The sequence below is a fragment of the Trichoplusia ni genome, chromosome 10 (assembly GCF_003590095.1).
Source record: "Trichoplusia ni isolate ovarian cell line Hi5 chromosome 10, tn1, whole genome shotgun sequence".
In the NCBI taxonomy this organism is placed as follows: domain Eukaryota; kingdom Metazoa; phylum Arthropoda; class Insecta; order Lepidoptera; family Noctuidae; genus Trichoplusia; species Trichoplusia ni.
The window spans coordinates 13,702,173-13,722,512 of NC_039487.1; the positions used below are offsets into that span (position 1 = coordinate 13,702,173).

General features: G+C 35.4%; 1 protein-coding gene across 3 annotated transcripts in view; it reads left to right on the forward strand.

Moving 5' to 3' along the window:
* The window catches only part of LOC113497938 (nuclear factor 1 B-type), a 58,357-nt gene that overhangs the window by 12,740 nt on the left and 25,277 nt on the right, over positions 1-20,340 (forward strand). The window contains exon 1 of one of the 3 annotated variants that reach the window (XM_026877756.1): positions 372-514. The exons of 1 other annotated variant lie outside the window; for it this stretch is intronic. In XM_026877756.1, coding sequence (XP_026733557.1) covers positions 437-514 — 78 coding nt within the window. In that variant the 5' untranslated portion in view covers positions 372-436. Of the gene's footprint in view, positions 1-371; positions 515-11,868; positions 13,141-20,340 lie in introns of those variants that run through there. One more of the 3 variants, XM_026877758.1, reaches the window with a different exon arrangement.

Consider the following 20,340-nt stretch of genomic DNA (forward strand, 5'->3'; position numbering starts at 1 on the left):
GTTATAGCGTTATGCGTTTTTTTTTCACGACTTTTTGGAATCGATTTAGTCTTGGAATGTTTTGAGGACAGTTTAAGTAAAGTATAGGGAAAATGTTTTTTTTTCTGAGATTTTGGTGTATCTTATTGTGTCTTATTCATTAAAGACAAAGTTATTTTTTATGCTAAACAAAGCTGTGATTTGAAAGACAATTGAGACACAACAATAAAAATGTTAATTAAAAATCAATACCTCGAATAGCTTTCATCTAGGCCATAAATAGCAGTCACAGCCTAAAAAAAACCTTACGAAAAAGCCGGAAAAGCTTGCCGTCAGCCCTGTGCGTAGGGCGGGGCGGGGCGGGGCGCGCGCGCGGGGAGGGGGCGCGGCGAGTCGCGCCAGTCGGTCGCGGGGCGCCGCGCAGCCCACACGCGATATGCGCGCCCTCTAGCGTATTATGTTCCTCCCCGACCTCCCGCGAGCCTGCATGGTGGACGACGTAGCGACTTACTTGCAAGCGCCCTCCTCGGGACAGGTGGCTACAATTATTAACAACAAACCCATATGTAATTAACAATGATCATATTAACAGATGTTGTGAGCTAATGTTGCTTACCTAAACTGCGTCGGCCGCCCGGGTATTTTCGGGACGTACCGATTTCGCCGTCAGAACGATGTGGACGCACGTGATCCTCTTATGTTTTAGGCTGGATGCGACAGCCCACATCAATGCAAGGTAACATTTAAAAATGTAAAAAAAACACGTGGTCGCCGTTGAAGATTAAAAAGTTAAAATAAAAAATCAAGTGTAACGGTTTTCTTATAAAAATATGGAGTAATTTGTGTTCAAAACATGCCGTGTAAACAGATCGATAAGCATGCCTTAACGAGATGACAGTTGAGATTTGCGATACTGGCTGTCATTTAAATGCAATGCAGTGTTTGTAATAAAAACGAAAACGTTCCGAATCCCAATGTGAAAATAATTTATGCAAAAAACACTTCGGCTCAATTTAAGTAGCAAAAATGAAGGATTTAAATCGGGTAAATAACTTATTTAAAACTAAATTACGATAATTAATATTTCAAAAAATATAACGGCATGCTTATGAACTAAAATTTATAATAATTGAAAATTACTATTAAAGTCTACTCGAATGGACTAATCAAATAAACAAGACTTTCACATAGTCGTAAATAAGTTTAATAGTATCACTATAAATTGAATGACTAAGAAATGTTCTAATGACTCACAATGACAATTACTTTCGAGTAATGTAATCTATAAATACTAAATCTCAAACATTCAATATCAAAACTAGAATACAGACAAACTAATAAACAAACTCGGAATCAGTCTAAACACTTCAAAATCTAATTATCTAAACGTAAACGTATCCAATCAGCGGCTAAAAAAACGAAAGCTTATTTCAATATTAAAAACACGAATCAATAAAACGCTATAACCACAGATAACAATAACACAAATGTAAAAAGGTTAGGTTAATCGATATGGTGTGGCTAAGATGTGAATAAGTTGACTGCAGGGAAACTACGGCATAGAATAGCATAACGCCCATCGGCATCTGCAGTTTACGCCGTTTTGCTAAAATAACCTCTATCTGGCTGTAAAAACAATTTACTTACTCTTTTCCGGTGTTCAAAAACATTTTTCGAACGAAAGAGGTTTTATTTAAAAGTTCACGGACCTCTTTTGTATTTGAATTATTTTTAATCTGTAACGTGCAGTTTTTTTAGGTTAGGGAAACATGGTTTTGGAATCGCGTGTTCTGCCTAATTGTGTAAGTTTCTAGTTTGGTTTTATTGCAGTTATTTCTTTCGTAGTCTGAGGGACGGTTGTCCTTCGATATATTGATTCGTTCTCATTCTAGTACTATATCTCTTTTATGGCCGACATTAATTGTATTTAATTTTATGTGTAATCCCGATTGGTATTCTCCAGTTATTGTTTGTTTATTTGCGTTTTATCTGTAGTTGTTGTAAAAGTTAGGTTTATTTTTTCATATCTTGGAAATTTTGGAGTTATTGGCTCCGTGCCCTAATACTCTGCCCTTGATCTTGATGATGAAAATACTTTCAAACATACAGATTTGTTCTCAATTTCTTTAAGTTTTTGTTTATAATTCCTAAATTACAAATTACGTTCACGTGTTTAAAGCATTTCATTAATAAAAAATCTGTCCAATTTCCAATTTCAGTTTCACATTAGTTTAAAAACAACTAAACTAAATTCAAAACGGAACATTTATTAACATTTTCGAGGTGGAAATATAGAAATTGCGGCATAAGATAATACGGGATGGCTGTATAGCTACCTCCCGTGCCTCCCAACTTGCTCTAGCCGGCGAATGCTTATTCAGCAAAGATAACCCGACCAGAACTCGACACAACTTGAAATTCTAATTTAATTTTGCACAATTTACTTGTGGAATATGGAGCGTTTGATTAAAAGTTAAACCTTTTAGTTTTATATAAAATAGATCGAGGTTACGGGTCGGTAAGGGTGCTAGTTTTTATCTGTGGTTATTAGTTTTCGTAAATCGGGATAAATGGTTTAATAAAGGCGGTAGTAATTTATTTTAGGGAATAAAATATACTAAAATTGTGGATTAAATCAATACAAAGCTTATTAATAATGTTTGAGAATATTTTTTACTAAAAAAAGGGACATAAGTCTTTAAAGTCATAAAACGATTTACTGGAATAATTATAATAACTTTATTAAAATGAAGTTAAAGAACTACATTTCTTAATAAATAACAATTTGAAAGTGGAAAAGCGAATAAAATTGAAAGCATTGGATTAAGAAACTAACAAGATTATTGAAAATCCCAAGATATTATACGTAAAAAAAGGAAAAAGAGACGGCTTAAAAATAACTCATTTACGTCTATCATGGTACGCTGGACTGGATTACTATTATATTCCTTGATAAAAATATGTAAAATCTTATAAGCAAAAAACAACTTTTGTCGTAAAACACCTCACTGGACATGCATTCAAATAATTACGAAGAAAAGCTATCATTTTGGAGAGTAAAGTTTCCTGGATTTCTTTGACGCTGGTTAACAAAAAGAATTTTTATTCATGTTTCAAATTTAAGTAAAACGCTGTGATCGGTTGAAAGTATTATGTTTAACCAATAACAGTCAATAACAATTGATTTATAAGCAAAATAAGTTGAGCAACCTTTAAGAAACCAGGAAAACATTTAATTAACAATCCAGCGTATTATAAAAGATGTTAAAAGCAGTATAGGTAAAAAACCTTATACTCAAATAAAGAAAACAAAACAGACGGTTTGTAAAAAAAACATGTTCTTAAAAAAAAGAGTTTTAAAAGCTACGCCCAAAGTACCCGGCCGGCAGTCGCCGTGCGGAACCGCGTCGCATCGGTGTTATCGATGTATCCCCCTATTGTTTTCTTCTGTCACCCTTTTTGCCACTCGTTGTATGAATGTTTTTCACTAACTGTTAATGTTGATATTTTAATGTATCCCTACTTATTGTTAGTTTGGATTTTATCAATGTTTCCTTTGTGGTGCGTGACTTATAACTAGCTATAATCTAAAATTTTCGGCGTCCATTTTTTATGGTTCCAAATTTAAAAGTTGTAACTGTTGTTAATGTCAATCTCGTACAATTAAGACTTACTAAATCCTTTTTAATTATTTTTTTGATCAAATAATAACTCACGCATTACAATCTGTATATTTTTATTTTTAATAAAATGTTAGTTTGCTTTTACAACTTTCAAATCATTTCCATTGGATCTGAAGTTGACTAAAATAATTCTATTAATTAACTTAACCTAACAACGAGTAAAAGCAAAGTAACATTATAAGTGTATGTATTTACTAAATGGCCAAGAAAATAAAAAATAGAGCAGCAAAGAAAAAGCTCTCTGCTACTATATTTAGTTAAAAAGCCTTGATATAACTTGATTGCCTACTTTCGCATTTAACTTAAGTAAGAAATAATACCATTTACTTTCCTGGCCACAGTGTTTAGTCGATAATTCTGTAAATGTGCATGACTCCCGAATGCACTACCCTAAAAGCGAGAATGTGTTGCACGTACCTGTTATTTTTTAATATTCTTTTTTCAATTTCCTTTTTAATTTCACTACTCCAAGCAAAGGAATCCATTAGCAAATTGGATTTGTATATTGATGTTTTTTTTATTTCGATTGCAGAGCACAGGTAATAAGTTATAATGCCTGTCTGTGAATTCGTCTGTGTTTTTAAATGTTAATGTAATTGTTATTTAGCCTCTTTTATATTGAAATAACTGGATTTTGGGATTTTAGGTCAGGTTTAAATCTGTGTTTCGTACATCCGGATAGTTAAATGGGTTAATATCTTTCTGCGACAGTAGGATAATTATAATATTTTGTTCTTACTCGATTTAATCGGCTTGTGTCTTAACTAGTCGACATATGAGAAAAAGCTATTCTACTTATTAATAAAATATTAATAAATCGTTATCATAAACATGTATACAGTTTATGTCTATAGTAAAGCATTTTACTAAGTACATCACATTTAATACTATTTATACATCACTTTAATCATAAATTCTTTAACTATAATACAATACTTAATTATCGAATGCAAAATATTTTAAATATTTGAATTACTTGATTGTAATTGACCTGAAGACATTTATTTATTTGTCAGTCTAGATACTTTGCAATCAAAGACCTTGTGCGTACTATTTCATTTCAGTTTTAACAGCTTATTGCTTAACACGAATACATATTTCGTAATGTATACATGGACGGTAACAAGCCAAGTCTTTTAACAGTGGTCACATGATTCGTTTTTAGTCACAAATTATCGTATGCTTTTTTAGATGAATGCTCTTAATTGTTAGCCAATTATAATATCGTATTATTCAACATATGATATGATATAACAGTTTATATGGTACTTTTAAATTCTTGAGCGTATACGAATATTAATTTTAGTGCTAATATTATCTACATTATTTAATAATATTTTATCTATTATTAATAAAACTGTACGTTACTCGATTATTAATTAGTTAATGTATTTTATTATTATTTGTATATTAATTGGATATAGACGGATTTGTTAGGTTATTAAACGGTAACGTCAAGCCAATGTATTAATTATTGATAGTAATTAATTTCAGCTCATGATCTTAATGATTGTTATTTTATACATAGATATGTCCGGATCATTTGTTTTTATTTTTATGTCATTTATTATTGGAAAATACTGGCAACCGTATTGCAGCCGATTTATTACGCCTTACGTTCACAAAAATACATGGATAAAGTCGTATTGTCAAATAACTTATATACAAAGAAACAAACAGAAATAAAGTTTATTATCCCCATAAGTGGTGCTCACATCTCTGGCAAACAATAAAAAAATAAGGAAGAAATAAATAAGCATAGACAACAGGGCTCTGAATATCTATGGTCGTCATAAATCCTTGATGGAACCTTTTTATGTGTTTCATTTCGCTAATTGTGTGTTTCCTTGATGGCGGTCGATTGTAATCGGGCTGTGTGTCGCTTAACTTAGTCGTACATAGTGCAGGACAAAAGCTGGGATTCAAAAAAATACAATTAATGAAGTAGATTATAAAATTACGAATTATGTTTGTTTTGAATGATTGGTAGATCCTTACTATAAAGTCGGTACTGGGTAGAAATATTATAGCAAAAATTATGTAATCAAAATGTAAAACTTTTAGACTCTGGCACAACTCTCTTTTAAATTATGCTCTTAAGGCTTACTTTTGTGTACTATTCTATGGGTTTATACTAAAAAAAATGTATTTGAAAACTGATCAAACGATTTTACAAGTTCCCGTAGGTTATACGAATACTTTTTTAAATAATTAACTGCGTAGACCAAAATAACCTAAAATTTCCAACCGACGTATCTGAGATATAAAAGTTACATCACTGGACCATTTCATCTGACATCCAAATTGCGTCACAATTAGGCAAATGAAGTTATATCATCTAAGTATTAGACTTGCAAATGTAGTGTATGAACTTTCGTAATTATTCTGACAACTACATTTGTCAGTATTCAAAGTGTTGGACTTGTAATGTTTCTTCTTAATTATGTTGTTACTGGCTGTAGCCCGCGGTTTCACCCGCACGAATATGTAGGTCTCGTTCCCGGTGCCTTTTGCGGTGGAGATAGATCCAACAAATCACTATCGTTACAAAAGTCAGGATTACTAAAAATGATGTATGCGGTAGCTTCAATAGGAGACTGGCCGACAGATTGACACTATTTTTTAATATAGTTCATTTATAAATTGTTTTGACGTTCAAAAGTGCCGTTGGTCTAATTGAAATAAAGAATCTGACTTTGACTTTGATGGTTAAGTACCTATTCTTAAATTTTCTAGTTTTTCGCGCAAGTTTTCAATTTCTCATAGTCTATGATAATAAATAACAGAGGGTATAGTTATTCAGTTTCCTTGAAATATCGAAAACTTAAAAACCGTTCAACTGTGAGACTTACTCGCGACCCGAGTTCCGTACCAATACTTGAGAAAATTAATTTTGCAAAAAGAAAATGCCACCCATTATATTTATCATCGTACCTATCGTTGCTTGTTTTTTGTTATGGCAGCTACAAGCAGTAAACATCATCTGTTAAATTTTTAAAAGGCTAGCTGAAGTGGCTCACGAGGTACATCCTGGTGACTGACTGATAGACGGCTAGACAGCGGAATCTTATTCATTAAGGAGAATTAGTATTAGTATATAGTATAGTATAATTATTATAGTAGAATTAGTTTCTTTGAAGTACTACTTGATGTGTGGTGACTTTTGGGCTCATTTTCGTAATTTTTTCTCTCTAAGGCTTTTTTTTTAGACTTACGTATTGTAAAGTTTACTATAAATTATGTCATGCGTTACGGTTCGTTCGCCTAACCATTTTGAAATTATTATTATAGATTTCCTTTTAAGTACGACTTCCGCAATAAGAAATTTAATTCGTATGTCGCGGGAGGCTTCGCAATCTTTCAAGTCAGATGCACATAAACACCCTCAATTAAAAAAGTGTTCGTGGATTACAAATTACTTCTGTTTCTCCAAATCGCATTGAACTTGCTCATTCATGCTCATTTCTAACTCCGACGCAAAAAGAGGGTGTTAGAATTTTACTGCTTTGTGCGTTTAACTGTGTCTATCTGTCTGTCAATGGCACTGTAGTTCATGATCAAGTAAACTAATTTGGATACGGTTTTTATCTGTAGTTTACTTTTCGTTCAGTTTTCAAATGAAACGCTTTGTATCTTAGAGTTCCTCATTTCTAATCAAATTGTCAGTTTGGGACACAAGTTGTTGTCCAAAAATAATTTATATAATAAGTTGCGAGGGAATCAGCATGCAATACTTGTTTACTGGATAACTGTACCATCTTATATGGATGCTGTAAATCATGGCTGGAGAGGAAAGAAAACATTCGAGATTTATCCCAAGGTTGTTCTTAAGGAATGTAGTGGGAGGGGGAGGGGGAGGGGGAGGGATAGATGCAAGTTATGATGTTATATCTTAGCTGGTGTTATAGATAGGATGCTGATTAAGAGGTCCACCGGTTGGAATGTTATTATTGGAAGTGTTTTCATTTGTGAGGAGAGTTTAATTCTTTTTTAGAGTCGATTGTAGAGTTGGCTTGTTTTTTTAGACCAAAAGTGGCTAGATGAACTAGTGTCATAGTTACCCGTAATAGGTATTACCTTGTTTTTGTATATCAGATGTTTTTTTATGCTGGTATTGTCTTATACGTAATTCCTGTTCTTTATTAATCATTTAAAATTAAAAATTATTAAATAGGTTAAAAAACTAGGTCACTGAGTTATGCATTTTGTATTTTTCCATATTGTTTTGTTCAGTTACGTTTATGAATAATACTCTAAGATGGCCTAAAACTGTGTCAGGCATTTAGTGTTTGTAGCATTAGAACTCTTTAGTCCTATCTTCAAAAATAACTTAATTATAACTTCGCAGAAGATCGTTGAGCCATCTAATCGGTCGCTCCCTGCCAAATAACTTAATCCTAGTTAACCCATACATGTAAATTGTCCCATCATTTAGTTTTAAAACCTAATTCTTGTTTTAAAAGTGCTAAAAATGCAGGAATAGTTAGTGTTAAGTTTTAATGGGAGACATAACAGTTTGGTTAGTGCCTGATAGCGTCTGGTCGGTGCCAACTGAGCTTGCATCTGCCAACCAAGGGACGACCTTGGTTCTCTTGTTTTAGGAAGATTATGTTTACCTAGCTTCAAGCCATCAGCTGTTCTAGATTAAAAGGTGTGTAGATGAAAGTTTCGGCTTTGTATTTGTTCTATACTTAAACAGTTAAAACAACTTTCGTGGCCCTGGTTAATTAGTAATTATTATTAACTTAAAAATAGTACGTTTGGTAATGTAAACGTGTTTGTGGGATTGTTTGACAATATTTGAACCCAACCGCAGTCTTAAATCATGAGCTTATGCCGCGGTGTGGTTGGGTGTTAATACTTAAATTGTCCGAAAAGATTAATTCATATCTTGAATGTGGTCTTATGTTTTCTTCAATCTTATAACGTGGGTTAACATTAGACTTTTGTCATCATCATCACCATCGTGGTACTCCCCAGAGCACAGAGACACCCATAAGCCTCTTCTGTTTCATTATAATTGCTAACTTAATAAGGGACGGAACTATATTTCCTCTGATTTGTAACGGTTTTAGTCACCGATAAGAAAAACGCACCTTTCTTTACAAAAGATAATCTGAGTCTTTCGATATCAAACTCAGACTGTGCGGGTTGACGAATGATTGAAGTTACCACGCCAAACTCTGTGTCAAGCGTATGTGTGTTCGATGACTGCTTGTCTTGACAAGCTTGAGTGAAAACCCCGCGACACAAAGACTAAATGCGTTAAATTTACGTTTAAAAAAAAGAAAATAGAGCATCATAAACAGCCACGTATCTTTCAAGACTAAGTCGTTAGGCTATCGAAGACTTTCATTACCGTGTGCTCGTCCTATACTACTCACCTCGTTACTGTATTACATGTTTAGCCATCGGTATCGCACGTGGTCGCGAGGCTCGCCGGCTCAGTCACGACTGCTCAGGTCGTGGCATCCATCAGCCTAATATCTGTTTACCTCGTGATACGTAGTAGGTTGTAGTAATTAGACATTCTGGTACAGTTCTACTAGAGGATTGATGGTACGAACTGTTGATTAGATCATTAAATTGAGATTTAGTAGGTAATGTTTTGTTAAAGTAAGAAAAGCGAACAAGAAAGGAAAGTGTAAGGAAATTGCTCATTATTCTCCTTAAAATTATTATCCTAAAATACATTTCATTAAGGAATTTTTAATTAGTACTGTAAGCATCTAATTTCGTGAAGACGCTACAAGCTTCACAATCGTCTTATAAATGTTTACTACGTCTACGCCTAAGGTCAAATATACTTGTAGCAGTCTACGGCGTAGCTCGTCTACGCTGGACCCCGTAGCTAAGTAACGCCAGTACCTTTTGTCCAGCTTTCCAAGATTTATATTTTCTAACACATTATTAAACACAATTCTTTTGGGTATAGTGTTGCTGAATGCGTTGTTCAGTTGTGTTTTTCTTTTATCTTAAAATATAAAATTTGGCCTGCGACTTTATTAGATTTTGACGAAGATTAGAGATTGGATCTTTAAGTTTTTATGATATATCGTTTGCAGTTCTTTTGTTTAAATCTAAGTTTCACAGTACTTTAGTACATATAAAAGGATCAAATTTTGTATCAATTCAGCTGCATCTACTTCTTGGGATAGGCTTGCCTCTAGTTGCACCATAATTGACGTGAATAAAATTGTATCTGTTTAACCTGCTACTTTCTCAGAGAAAGTTCATTTCTCTTCTTAAAAATCAGTTCACTACCGTACCTAAAGGTGTACCTATTTCGAAAAACAGTCAAGATCTTTTCAACACCTCTTAGAAGCACATCACTCTAACTACACCCATCCCTTCATCTTTTTCCACCAGCTCCACAAATCCATTGACGATCACCTGGTGACGTCACAACATGGCCGCTCACCACCTTGGCACCACGTGGCCTGCTCGTCTGCCAACAGGCACACCGCCCTTGACACTGCTAACTCTCAATGCCCGTCGTTATGAAATATTAACTCCTTTGAAATAGTTCGCGTATAATTAGGAGTATTTTATGTTGATGTGTCATCTATACGTTTTGGGATGTTGGGTCGTAATTGGATTCTAGCGGTGCTCTTGTGTTTCGAAGGCCTCTACAATTTTGCGTAACTTTAGTACATTTATTTAAAAGCAGCTGTTGCCCCCGGGCTCGCTTTCTACAAATCGAAAATGATCATTTAATGTCCCCGTGGGATCCCACGTGAACGAGGAACAAAAATTCATACATCCAAATAAACAAACATTTTTTTGACGATTGAAACAGACTTTTCAGTTTAATATATTTGCTCGACTCTTGATGCACTTCGAGAAATGTTACCTTTTTGCAAGCCCTGTTGATTATTTTGTGCCGTTATTTATAAAGACGCGATCTGACGTAATTTAAAAGAGGCTTAAGTTCAGCAATGGTCTCAGAAGGGTCGAATATGAAAATAACATTGTGTCAATAAAAGAAAGCTCCTAAGTCACATTTAAAAACCTAGTATTTATGTATCAGAACTGCAAATACCATCCGAAAGAGGAACATTAAAACCAAAACGAACCAAAGCAAAAGTAAATTACTATAAACCATCGAAAAATTCTGGAAGTGACAACAAAGATTTCAAAAATATAGCGGTGCACAGATAAGTATCGTTGGAGGAACGGTCGCCGATACACCTGCAGCCATCTGGAAGCGATACCGATCTTTATCAATAAGATCGGAGACGAAAACTCGGGGGGAACGGAAAAATATTTGCGTTAAGGCAACTGAAATATAGATAGGATGTTTGGAGATATTTTTGTTGATTTTAATGGTTCCGTACGGTTACAGTCTGTCTGCACGTCTGGTAGACTGTCCCTCTGTCACCAGACTGTACATCATGAATGGTCGTGTCGTGATGGGTAGGAAGTTTAAATTTTGACAGATTAGGTAAGATAAAGATTTGGAGATAAGGATTCGGGTTAACCGTTTAACCCGTTAAGGTTAGAAATTTTATAAGTTATTTTTTTTGACTAATTTGGAACAGACTATCGCAATAATGACTATCAAAGAAATTATTACATTAAAGTCAGTATTTTTATCAATCATTAGGTTAGAATGTCTCTGTTTTATTTTGGTAAACAGCAATTTTAGATAGTTTTGTAAGTTTTTTCAGACTATCGTTGTCAATGTAAAGATTAGAGATTGTTTGACTGTGTAGTTTTGTAGTTATGTTTCATTTCATTATGCCTTTTCCAATACTTTTACGCTTAATGTTAATCGTTGAGGTGGTTCAATGTGCCTTTTTGTAGGTTTGAACCTAGGCCAAAATAAATTTAGTGTTTTTGAGTTAAATGTTTTTTTTTTAATATTGACTGAGACGATCCGATTGTATACCAGAATTAAATTATTCGCTTCTTAGAGAAATCAATTCATATTTTCATGAATTGATTTTTTTTGTCTTGCATAATATTATGAAATCGAACGAATCTCCTGTTTTCTTGTATTGTATCGGCAATAAGGGTTTCTGACTCAACAGACATAATTCAACGAATTACTTTTATTTATCATTGCATTGGAACACATCCCGGGCGCAGCTAGCAGCCGATAAACTATCGCTTTGATGGCTGTAATTGTTTCTACAAAGATAAACATGATTTGTTGTGTCATATATGTTCTAATTATAATTATACATGGATAGGTTCATTTGTCTACGCGAGCGTGTTTAGTGGGGATAGAAAGTGTAAAAAAATTAAGTATAACGGATACTTTTTGACATCATTTCAAGATATTTCAACGTATCTGGCTAAAATTCTAGTTGCGTTTTAACGAAATTCGATTTCAGTACGACTTAGTTTTGAAAATTGAATTGTGACCTTATGTATTAGCTCTTTATTTAGATATTAAACAAAACTATTAAACATGAATCAACGTCACAAACGGCTGGACACCCTCAGAATAGAGTATCTAGCGACAAATTCCTGCGCCGGTATCAATCAGAACCCAAATCTGTATTCCGATCTCCGGAATCAAAGTCGCTGTGGACGACGTCCGCTGCGTTCATTTTTCCTATAATAGACCACGCCGTCTCACTCGCACTGCGTTGCGCAAACGCCACCAAGCCGAGCTAAAACAGGGGCTCAGCCATACTAAATTTAGTTCTGCAACACTGCACCGTGTCATGCCCATAGAAAACATTAACATCGATACACCGCACGATATATGGTCACCGCATACTCCCAGCCAGATTTTCGCGAACACAAATTGCTGTATAATATTCAATTAGGTCGGGGATATTGATGGCGAGCGCACCGCCCGGCAATTTTGGTTAGCGCATCTGCTGCTCCTATACGCGTATCCTTTGATATACGATTAGTTTTCGAGCCGTTTTCAGCAGGTCCGGCCGGTCGATACTCCATTATCGGCTGTTAGCCGTTAGCGCGGACGATTCAGGCCGAGCGTCCCTCAAGGTGCGTCGCGGGGACACGCTAAATATAACCGCACACGCGGCCCGTCGTCTCGCCGATTTTTCCTCGGTCCGTCGTACTCCCGGCATGCTGCCAGCACTACGTCACACCTCTATTACCTCATAAACGCCAAACTTTGAGAAAGGACTTTAAAATTAGCAAGGACGCGTGTTGAAGCGGCCGCAGACGGGCCGCAGGCGGCTCGCAGGCGGCCCGCAGCCGGCCCGCGGGTATTTCGGTGCGGCGACACCAGCGCTCCTGATAATTACGCAAGCCGCGGAGAGGAACATGGCGGACGCCGCGCCGCGGCAAAAGACGCGGGAGAGGAGAGATGAGCTGTCACGGGATATTTATGAAATTCGAACTAAAATAGATTCAGTAGTAGCTTGGAGCGAGTCACCTTGACGGCGCGTGCGTTATGTAACACGCGCCACGCGAATCGAACGCGACGTGCTCCAAAATCGAAATTTGAAAATGTCAAAATCGTGACGTAATCGGTGACGTGTCGATGTGTGACGTAAGTTTAGTGTTGCCACTCCTCCGTTCGACTAATAAATTTATTGTTTGGCATGTAAACGGATGCGTTCGAGCCAAGAAATTACAGCGTTTGGTAAAAAAAATATTGAATGAAGCAACGGAATGATGGCGCAGTGTAATCGGGCCCGCCTTGCAGCTTTGCCAAACACTATCTTGTTTATAGTTCAACAGTTGCACAAGATTTTTGATTATGGAATGTTTACACCTTCCAGTGACCGGCGGGCGCTGGCCTGGCGGCCGGAGCGTACTTTTGTTCTCTCCGTCTATTTTTTATAGAACTTTTAATTACTCCTTTCTCCTAATGACGGCGGCGCCTATTGAAACGCGGACCACTTAAATTTAAGTGTAGAAATGACTTTTTATTTTTAGCGTCTGTAGGAACTGTTCCCTAACGATTTTTTCTAGTACCTACCGCTCGTTTGCGGAACTTTTGTGCACACGTTGTTTGATGAGCAAAGTTTCGGATGATGTTCAGCTATTTGAATATGTTATCTGTGTTCGTTGAGCTGGCAATACCGGCTAATGTCAGTTGACATTTTGTTCGATTCGAATCGTTTGTAACATTGTATGTGCGATAAAGTGGAGCATTCCCGTCGTTAATACATCGTTGGCATACGATTTTGCGAATGTTGATAGTACTTGTATATTTTGGTTTACCAACACATGTATAAAATGATCCAATTAAAACATATCACAGTGCTTGCATGTGTTAGAAATTGATGAGATAACAGGTGCTAGGGATGAAAGGGTGAGCACTACTTCAGAGTCTTCGTCAAATAACTGTTATCGGGCCCTCAAGAATAGAGATTTCTCTTCCCCGTATTCCTTATTCTATTTAGATGATTTTTATTTTTTTTATATTTCACTCGTTTTTTCTCCAAATTATAATTCAACTATTAAACTTAGGTTTTTCCCTCAGACCACACAATTTATAGCCAAAAGTGTAAAAAAACTTGTACACATCGAAGAAAATGTCAGAATTTGCTTTTTCTCTTTTCAGCGAGACAATTTTTAGTTACCTACTTATTATATACAAAAAGGTGTTTGTTTTACAGAGCTTGAATAAATAAGTCTTTATGTTAAATGAATGAGCATCAACATAAAACCATTTGGTAACTTAAAAATACTTGTTATTATAATGAAACTATTCATGCTGAGTCAGATAATAAAGGTCAACTATATGTTGTTTCATTGAAGTATTTAGGCATTTTAATATAATGAAGAAGGAAATTCAATTAAAAAAATACTGACGTAACGATATCGCAAAATTTATACCATATTGTGACGTCACGCGTAATTTCCATTCACTTAAAATTGATCAATTTATGTTTGTGGGTCAAAAGAAAAATACAAGATAAACTACAAGATGGATACTGAAAAAAAATTGTCGTCATTCCTATTGTTTTTGCCATAACCTAAGTCACACCAAAAACCATGAGAATTGTATGGTCTATTTGCGATTCAGCCAGTGTTTAGAGGATGGTCTAGAATGCAAATGTATTTTAGAAGTATGTGCGTACTGATGAATTAATGTACAGAGTGTTCACTTTGTATGTACAGGGTGTTCGGCGCCGGATTATGTTACATTTATGTGAGTGACAGTGATCGCTTTACATTATATTTGTATAGATGGAGATAGTTGAAAATTTGTGGGGAAATATAACTATTAAGTTAGGGTCGGTGGTTTTCGGATTTAATAAAAAAAAATATTGTTCAGGTTTGAAGAGTGTTACGCGTATTTTTATGTTTTTAATATTTATTTACGATAAAAGTATAAAACAGGAATTTCAGTTCATTCAGCTCAAGTTGTTTTTATAAAAAAACAATATGATATTTCTCTAGAACGTGAAACCGTTTTAAGTATGAAAATCTACAAAAGCGTCATACTAAACATATTAGACATTTTTATTTCTTTTTCGCTTCCTTAAACATAAATACTATCAAAGTCACTCTTAAATACTCAAAATGTTTGACTTTCCAAAGCCAAGTTTATATAACTGACCATCATAACACAAACTTTTATCTACTAATACAAAGCGCTGTAGTCCATAGCACATAAAGCGGCATAATCCAAACAATCCATTAGCACTATCCATTTTTCGTGCGAACCATGATGGAGGCGTGGGCTGGCCGCCAACGCCGGCCGTAGCAAATCACAACCCCGCAAACCGCAAATTGGGTGCCAGTAATCATAACTTCAATATACACAAACACAGCCACCCTATATCTTACGATAAGCCGCTGACAACCCTACCAGCCGAGGATTAGTGACGTGGGTAGCCTGTAATCCCGGCATATCCCGGGACAACACGGGAACTATTTGCATACGATTGCAGTTAAACGTCATCTGCGGGATTTGAGACGGTGGTGCGTCTTAGTTGGATTGCTGCAAGTCGGTTGTAATTTTGTGTAATTTCACCCCGGGATTACTGAGGGCTATAGCTTAGGGTTGTGCCATGAAGTACAAACAAGAGGCTCCGATCGTTGCGGTGTTCGGAGATGTCTCGTGGGCGCTTGTTTACGACCTGCACTGGACTGTTTGGGTTCGATGTGAGATGCGTAGACTGGGCTGAAGTTAGGTATGTTACTTTAAAGTATAGTACGTGGTGTGGAAGGTTTTCAAGTTTTTTATCAAACAGTGCAATTAATACCCTCACGATTAGGTTTAGATTCCTTAATATGGACATATTTTAATATTGTTGTGTGCTACACGTACTTAACGTACAAAGTTAAGTTATTTTCCCATCATTTTTCATCTAGTCTAACAACATAGAAGAGTCCATATTTCCATACACAAAAAAAAAAAACGAAAAGTTTTTCAATCAAAATATCGACAAAAAAGCATCAAACCCCAAACTGCATTTGACCTAAATCGCAACAAAATCCCGGGTGAACGCACGTCAGCTTACGCAACACTGACATCCATCGAGCTCATTAACATAGCATATTTATTACACGCCACGCCAAGTAAGCCATTGTAAAAAAACTTAAACAACGTGACTGGAATGATTGTTGTTTATTTGCAAATAATTGTCCGGACAGTGCAATGACCTACACTCACCTTGCACTACGTGGTAGGAATTTATTGAAAGGGAGTAATGTTGGGCTGTGTAACGGTAGTGCCGGGATTACCGGGATTAACGTTTAGCGCGGTTTATAAACAAAAGAATATTTCTATTGATCTTGGCTGTTCGATTATTGGTTTTGATTTTTTTCTTCGTTTTTGCGGCGTGGTAGAGGAAGTAGTTGTTCAGATTTAAAGGAAATAAGTCGTTTTTATTAAAAAGGAGGTAAATCAAATATTTGAGTCACGAAAATCTTATACTTTTTACGATGTATCTTGATCAAAAGTGAGTTTGTGTTCATCAAATTGTTTCCTTTGGAATTTCATGTTGTTATGTAACGAATAGTCATAATAGTTGAGAATTAATTTTGAGAAGCAGAATTATCCCATAGCTGTCGTATAAAATGTTGAAATAATTTTTCAATATTAGGCAAATGGGAGACCTGATAGATTTTTAACTTAAATAACAGGTCGAAGGAAAATAAATCGTAGTGCTTATATTTCACTTTTCAAACTACATTTTAATTAATATTTCAAACTCTACGATTAATTTGTATAGGTTTCTAATAATAAACGATAAATCAAAACGTTTCATATTTTAACAATCGGAGAGAATCAACTGTCCAATTTGTCCAAACAATGAAACTTTTTGAGCAAACGTCCATTAGACGATCGTAACATTCTAGGTTATAAAACAGGACTTTTACTCTGGATGTCGTTTCGTTATAATTTAGGACGGAATCGAACCTTGGACTATTTATGTACGACTTACAATGTGCGCTGTGTAACGTGAGTGTAGTTGGATTTGGTAGTGGGGTTGATACATTATGGTATGTGGGATTTTTGGGTTTGTCTTATGTTTCTTATGCTTGGGTCGATAGTATTGTAGTAGTGACTGATATCTGAAAGTTGGTGCAGTTTGATAGGCACCTTTTAGGTCTTCTAGAGGTCACAGTTTCAGAGAAAATACTCGTTTAGTCTAAAAGTGACTACAAAATATTTACTGTTCTTGTTTTTATTACATTAAAATGGTAAAATGTTTAGAAAATTAGAATATTAGAAATACATATTTTCTAGTTTGGGTTTTGAGTCATGATCATCATGCTCATCCACAGCCTTTATCCTCCCACTGCTGGGCATAGGCCTCCCCTTTCTCGAGCCAATTTCTACGGTCCTGTGCTAGCCTCATCCAGGTTTTGAGTAATAAGGATTTATTCAAATGTTAAATAACATGTTACGACTACTTTGCATTCTTAAATCATTAATTAAAAAATATATATTGGCTAGCATTTCTGGCTAAAATACTTTTCTAAATTCTCTTTAATTAGCGTACCAATAACCCTGCTGAATCAAAAAACTATTGTTATAACCTTGGTGATTTAAAGAGTCGATTATTTGATAAATTGCCAAATAAAATATTAGCTTCTTAAAGTGGTCGGATTGGGCTATGAATCACAAAGTTTTGGAGGTGTCTTATTAGAGAACCGTGCAATTTTCCGGCTGAATGCAGTACAGTTATAAAGTTTTTCAACGATTCCTGACTGGTGTAGTTAGAATTGTTGATTTATTTTAGTACAAGTTTAAAGTCTATTGTATGTAGTTAGTATATACTATTTTTGAGACTGGGCAAAGTGGGGAAGGGGTTTATGGAAATGAAAATTTAACAAAACTTTATGCGGCCCATTACCCTCTGCCTTTTCCTGTATAGAGAAGGGAAGGTATGGATGTTTTCTCTTTTTTGGATTGGTGTGAAGTGAAAAGAAAAGTCTCAAGTTAAATATGCAAAACTAGTGACTAAGTTTGACTTATAGTTGCCAGGTTAAATAAGATTTTTTAAGCTACATTCGCCTTAATAACAGTGACAAATTCTGTTACTAGGTCAAACCCGCGGGCTCACCCGTTACAAATGATTCCACGGGAACATTAAATCGGAATAAAAACTATCCTATATGTTAATCCTGATTATAAACTATCTGTGTACTAGGTTTCGTCTAAATTCGTTTACTGGTTTTTGCGTGAAAGAAGAACAAACATACAAACTTTCGCGTTTATATTTGAAGGATTTTCGATACTTCTAGCAACGTGACGACACCTTAGGAATCCCTTTCCCCACATTCAAGACAGATCACATCCTTGTAAACACACGAGAACAATGCAGGAAAACTAGCATTACACCTTTATTAAAATTCCTCCCGTTGCGTATATTTATTAGTAGAAGCCTTGCCCGCATTCGTTCGGTATCCGGGAGCATTCACGATTGCCCACAATTACTTGTGTACGTTTTAATATGCTGTACAAGTGTTCAAGTGAAATCAAAATGCCAATCTGCCAATAGATTTTGTAGTCGTACGATAAGTGAAGGCTGGACAGATTGTGGATTTATTAAAGGATTGTTTGCTTTGAGAGGAGGTTTTAGGTTGTCCATTTTGTAGATAGTCATTTGTTTGAGTGATATACACGGTGATTTTTTAGTCGTCTTACAAAAGCAGACCAGTTCATGTATTCGACGTAAAATACCCCTAGGCGCAATTTTTTTTTATCATCAACTAAGATAATAAGTACGAAGAAAAGTTAAACAAGAGAAATCTGAAAATACTCTTAAAAATTATCAAAACGCCGCCGCCCGCGCCCCTCACCATTGTTACAAGGCTCGGACCGCTCTCGCAACAGAGCTGTATTTCTAAAAAACTACGAAATGCATCATAATATTGAACAAAAATTGCATTTGAAATTTATTCAAATCTCCTAAATACCTATTTTTTTATCATGAACGTGTTCTAGTCATTGGATACACGAACTGGGCTGCTTTTGTAAGACGACTAAAAAATCACGGTGTATATTGGTATGTTTTTGAATAAAATCCGTATGTGTTCGACTCGCGACGTCATGGTTCTGTACAATAGGTGACAGAAATTAAATGAAAAATTTTGTTGCTCGTCCATACAAGCCGTATTTTTTTTTTGTTCAAGCGACAGGAATAAATAATTTGTGAAAATTTTGACTATCTAGCCATTTCCGTTCTTAAGATACTGCCGGTAGGTAGACGGATAGCTAACGGTGCCTTAATAATGGGGTTTCTTTTTGCGTACGAAAAATTACATTTTTTTACTTCATTTAACAACTTCACCCATGAATGTATTTTTTGTAAAATAATGTGAACCGAACGGGACAACCGTTCGGTTCACATTAAGGCTTTTTGAACGGGATCCCTCGCACTTGACCGCCTATTTCATATATTATTCCTTCAATTATTATTATGATGTTACGTTAAATATTATAATATTCATATCACATTTTCTTCGATAAGTACTGTATTTCCAAAGTATTTATAAAGAAGCTCGTCAATCTGTGATTATCGTTCGCGACCTAGATTTCAGCTCAGTCCACATACATATACAACTTGCGAACAGAGGCGGTTAAAAAATGCATACGTTTTGTGTTTCACGAACTCTGAATGAAACAACTTGACGTAAGGTTCTGCAGTAGAAGGTCGATGCGTTGTGGTGAGGTGGGGTCGCACTGAAAGCTAGTATTTAGGATTAGTTATAAATTCTACTCGGTTTTTGAGAAGTATTCGTGAATTGTTTTACGAGAAAATTTAAACTTCTATCATTCGTTATGTTATTCGGTTCTTATAATATGTGAATGCAACTAAAAAACACTAAATATACGATTTTAAATACGTTATTTATATTATTATTCAAGGAAAAAGCGTCCTGGGTCGGAATCAATTCTATGGTAGTGTAAAATACATTTAAATAAAAGGACGTAGATATATAAATTAAGATCACAATAAAATCTAGAAACACCATAGATAATCGAGAGATGAGCTTATTCCAGAGACATATTTAAGTGTTTCGTGTTACTCGCTGCAACTGGGGCCACGCCCTTAGTTCTTGAAACTATTTTCTATTTGAACTCTGTTCAGCTGTTACTCCTTCCGCTGTTGTGTGTAATGTTGCTCTATCTGTACAACAAGTATTCTGGTACTGAACACTAGGTTTTGGTTTACAAATTGTGTCTTTGACCATTTTATTGACCACATGACCATTAAAGAGAATATTATCTATACCCGTATAGTAAGGCAGCAATTTCTGTATAAATGTTCCAAAATTT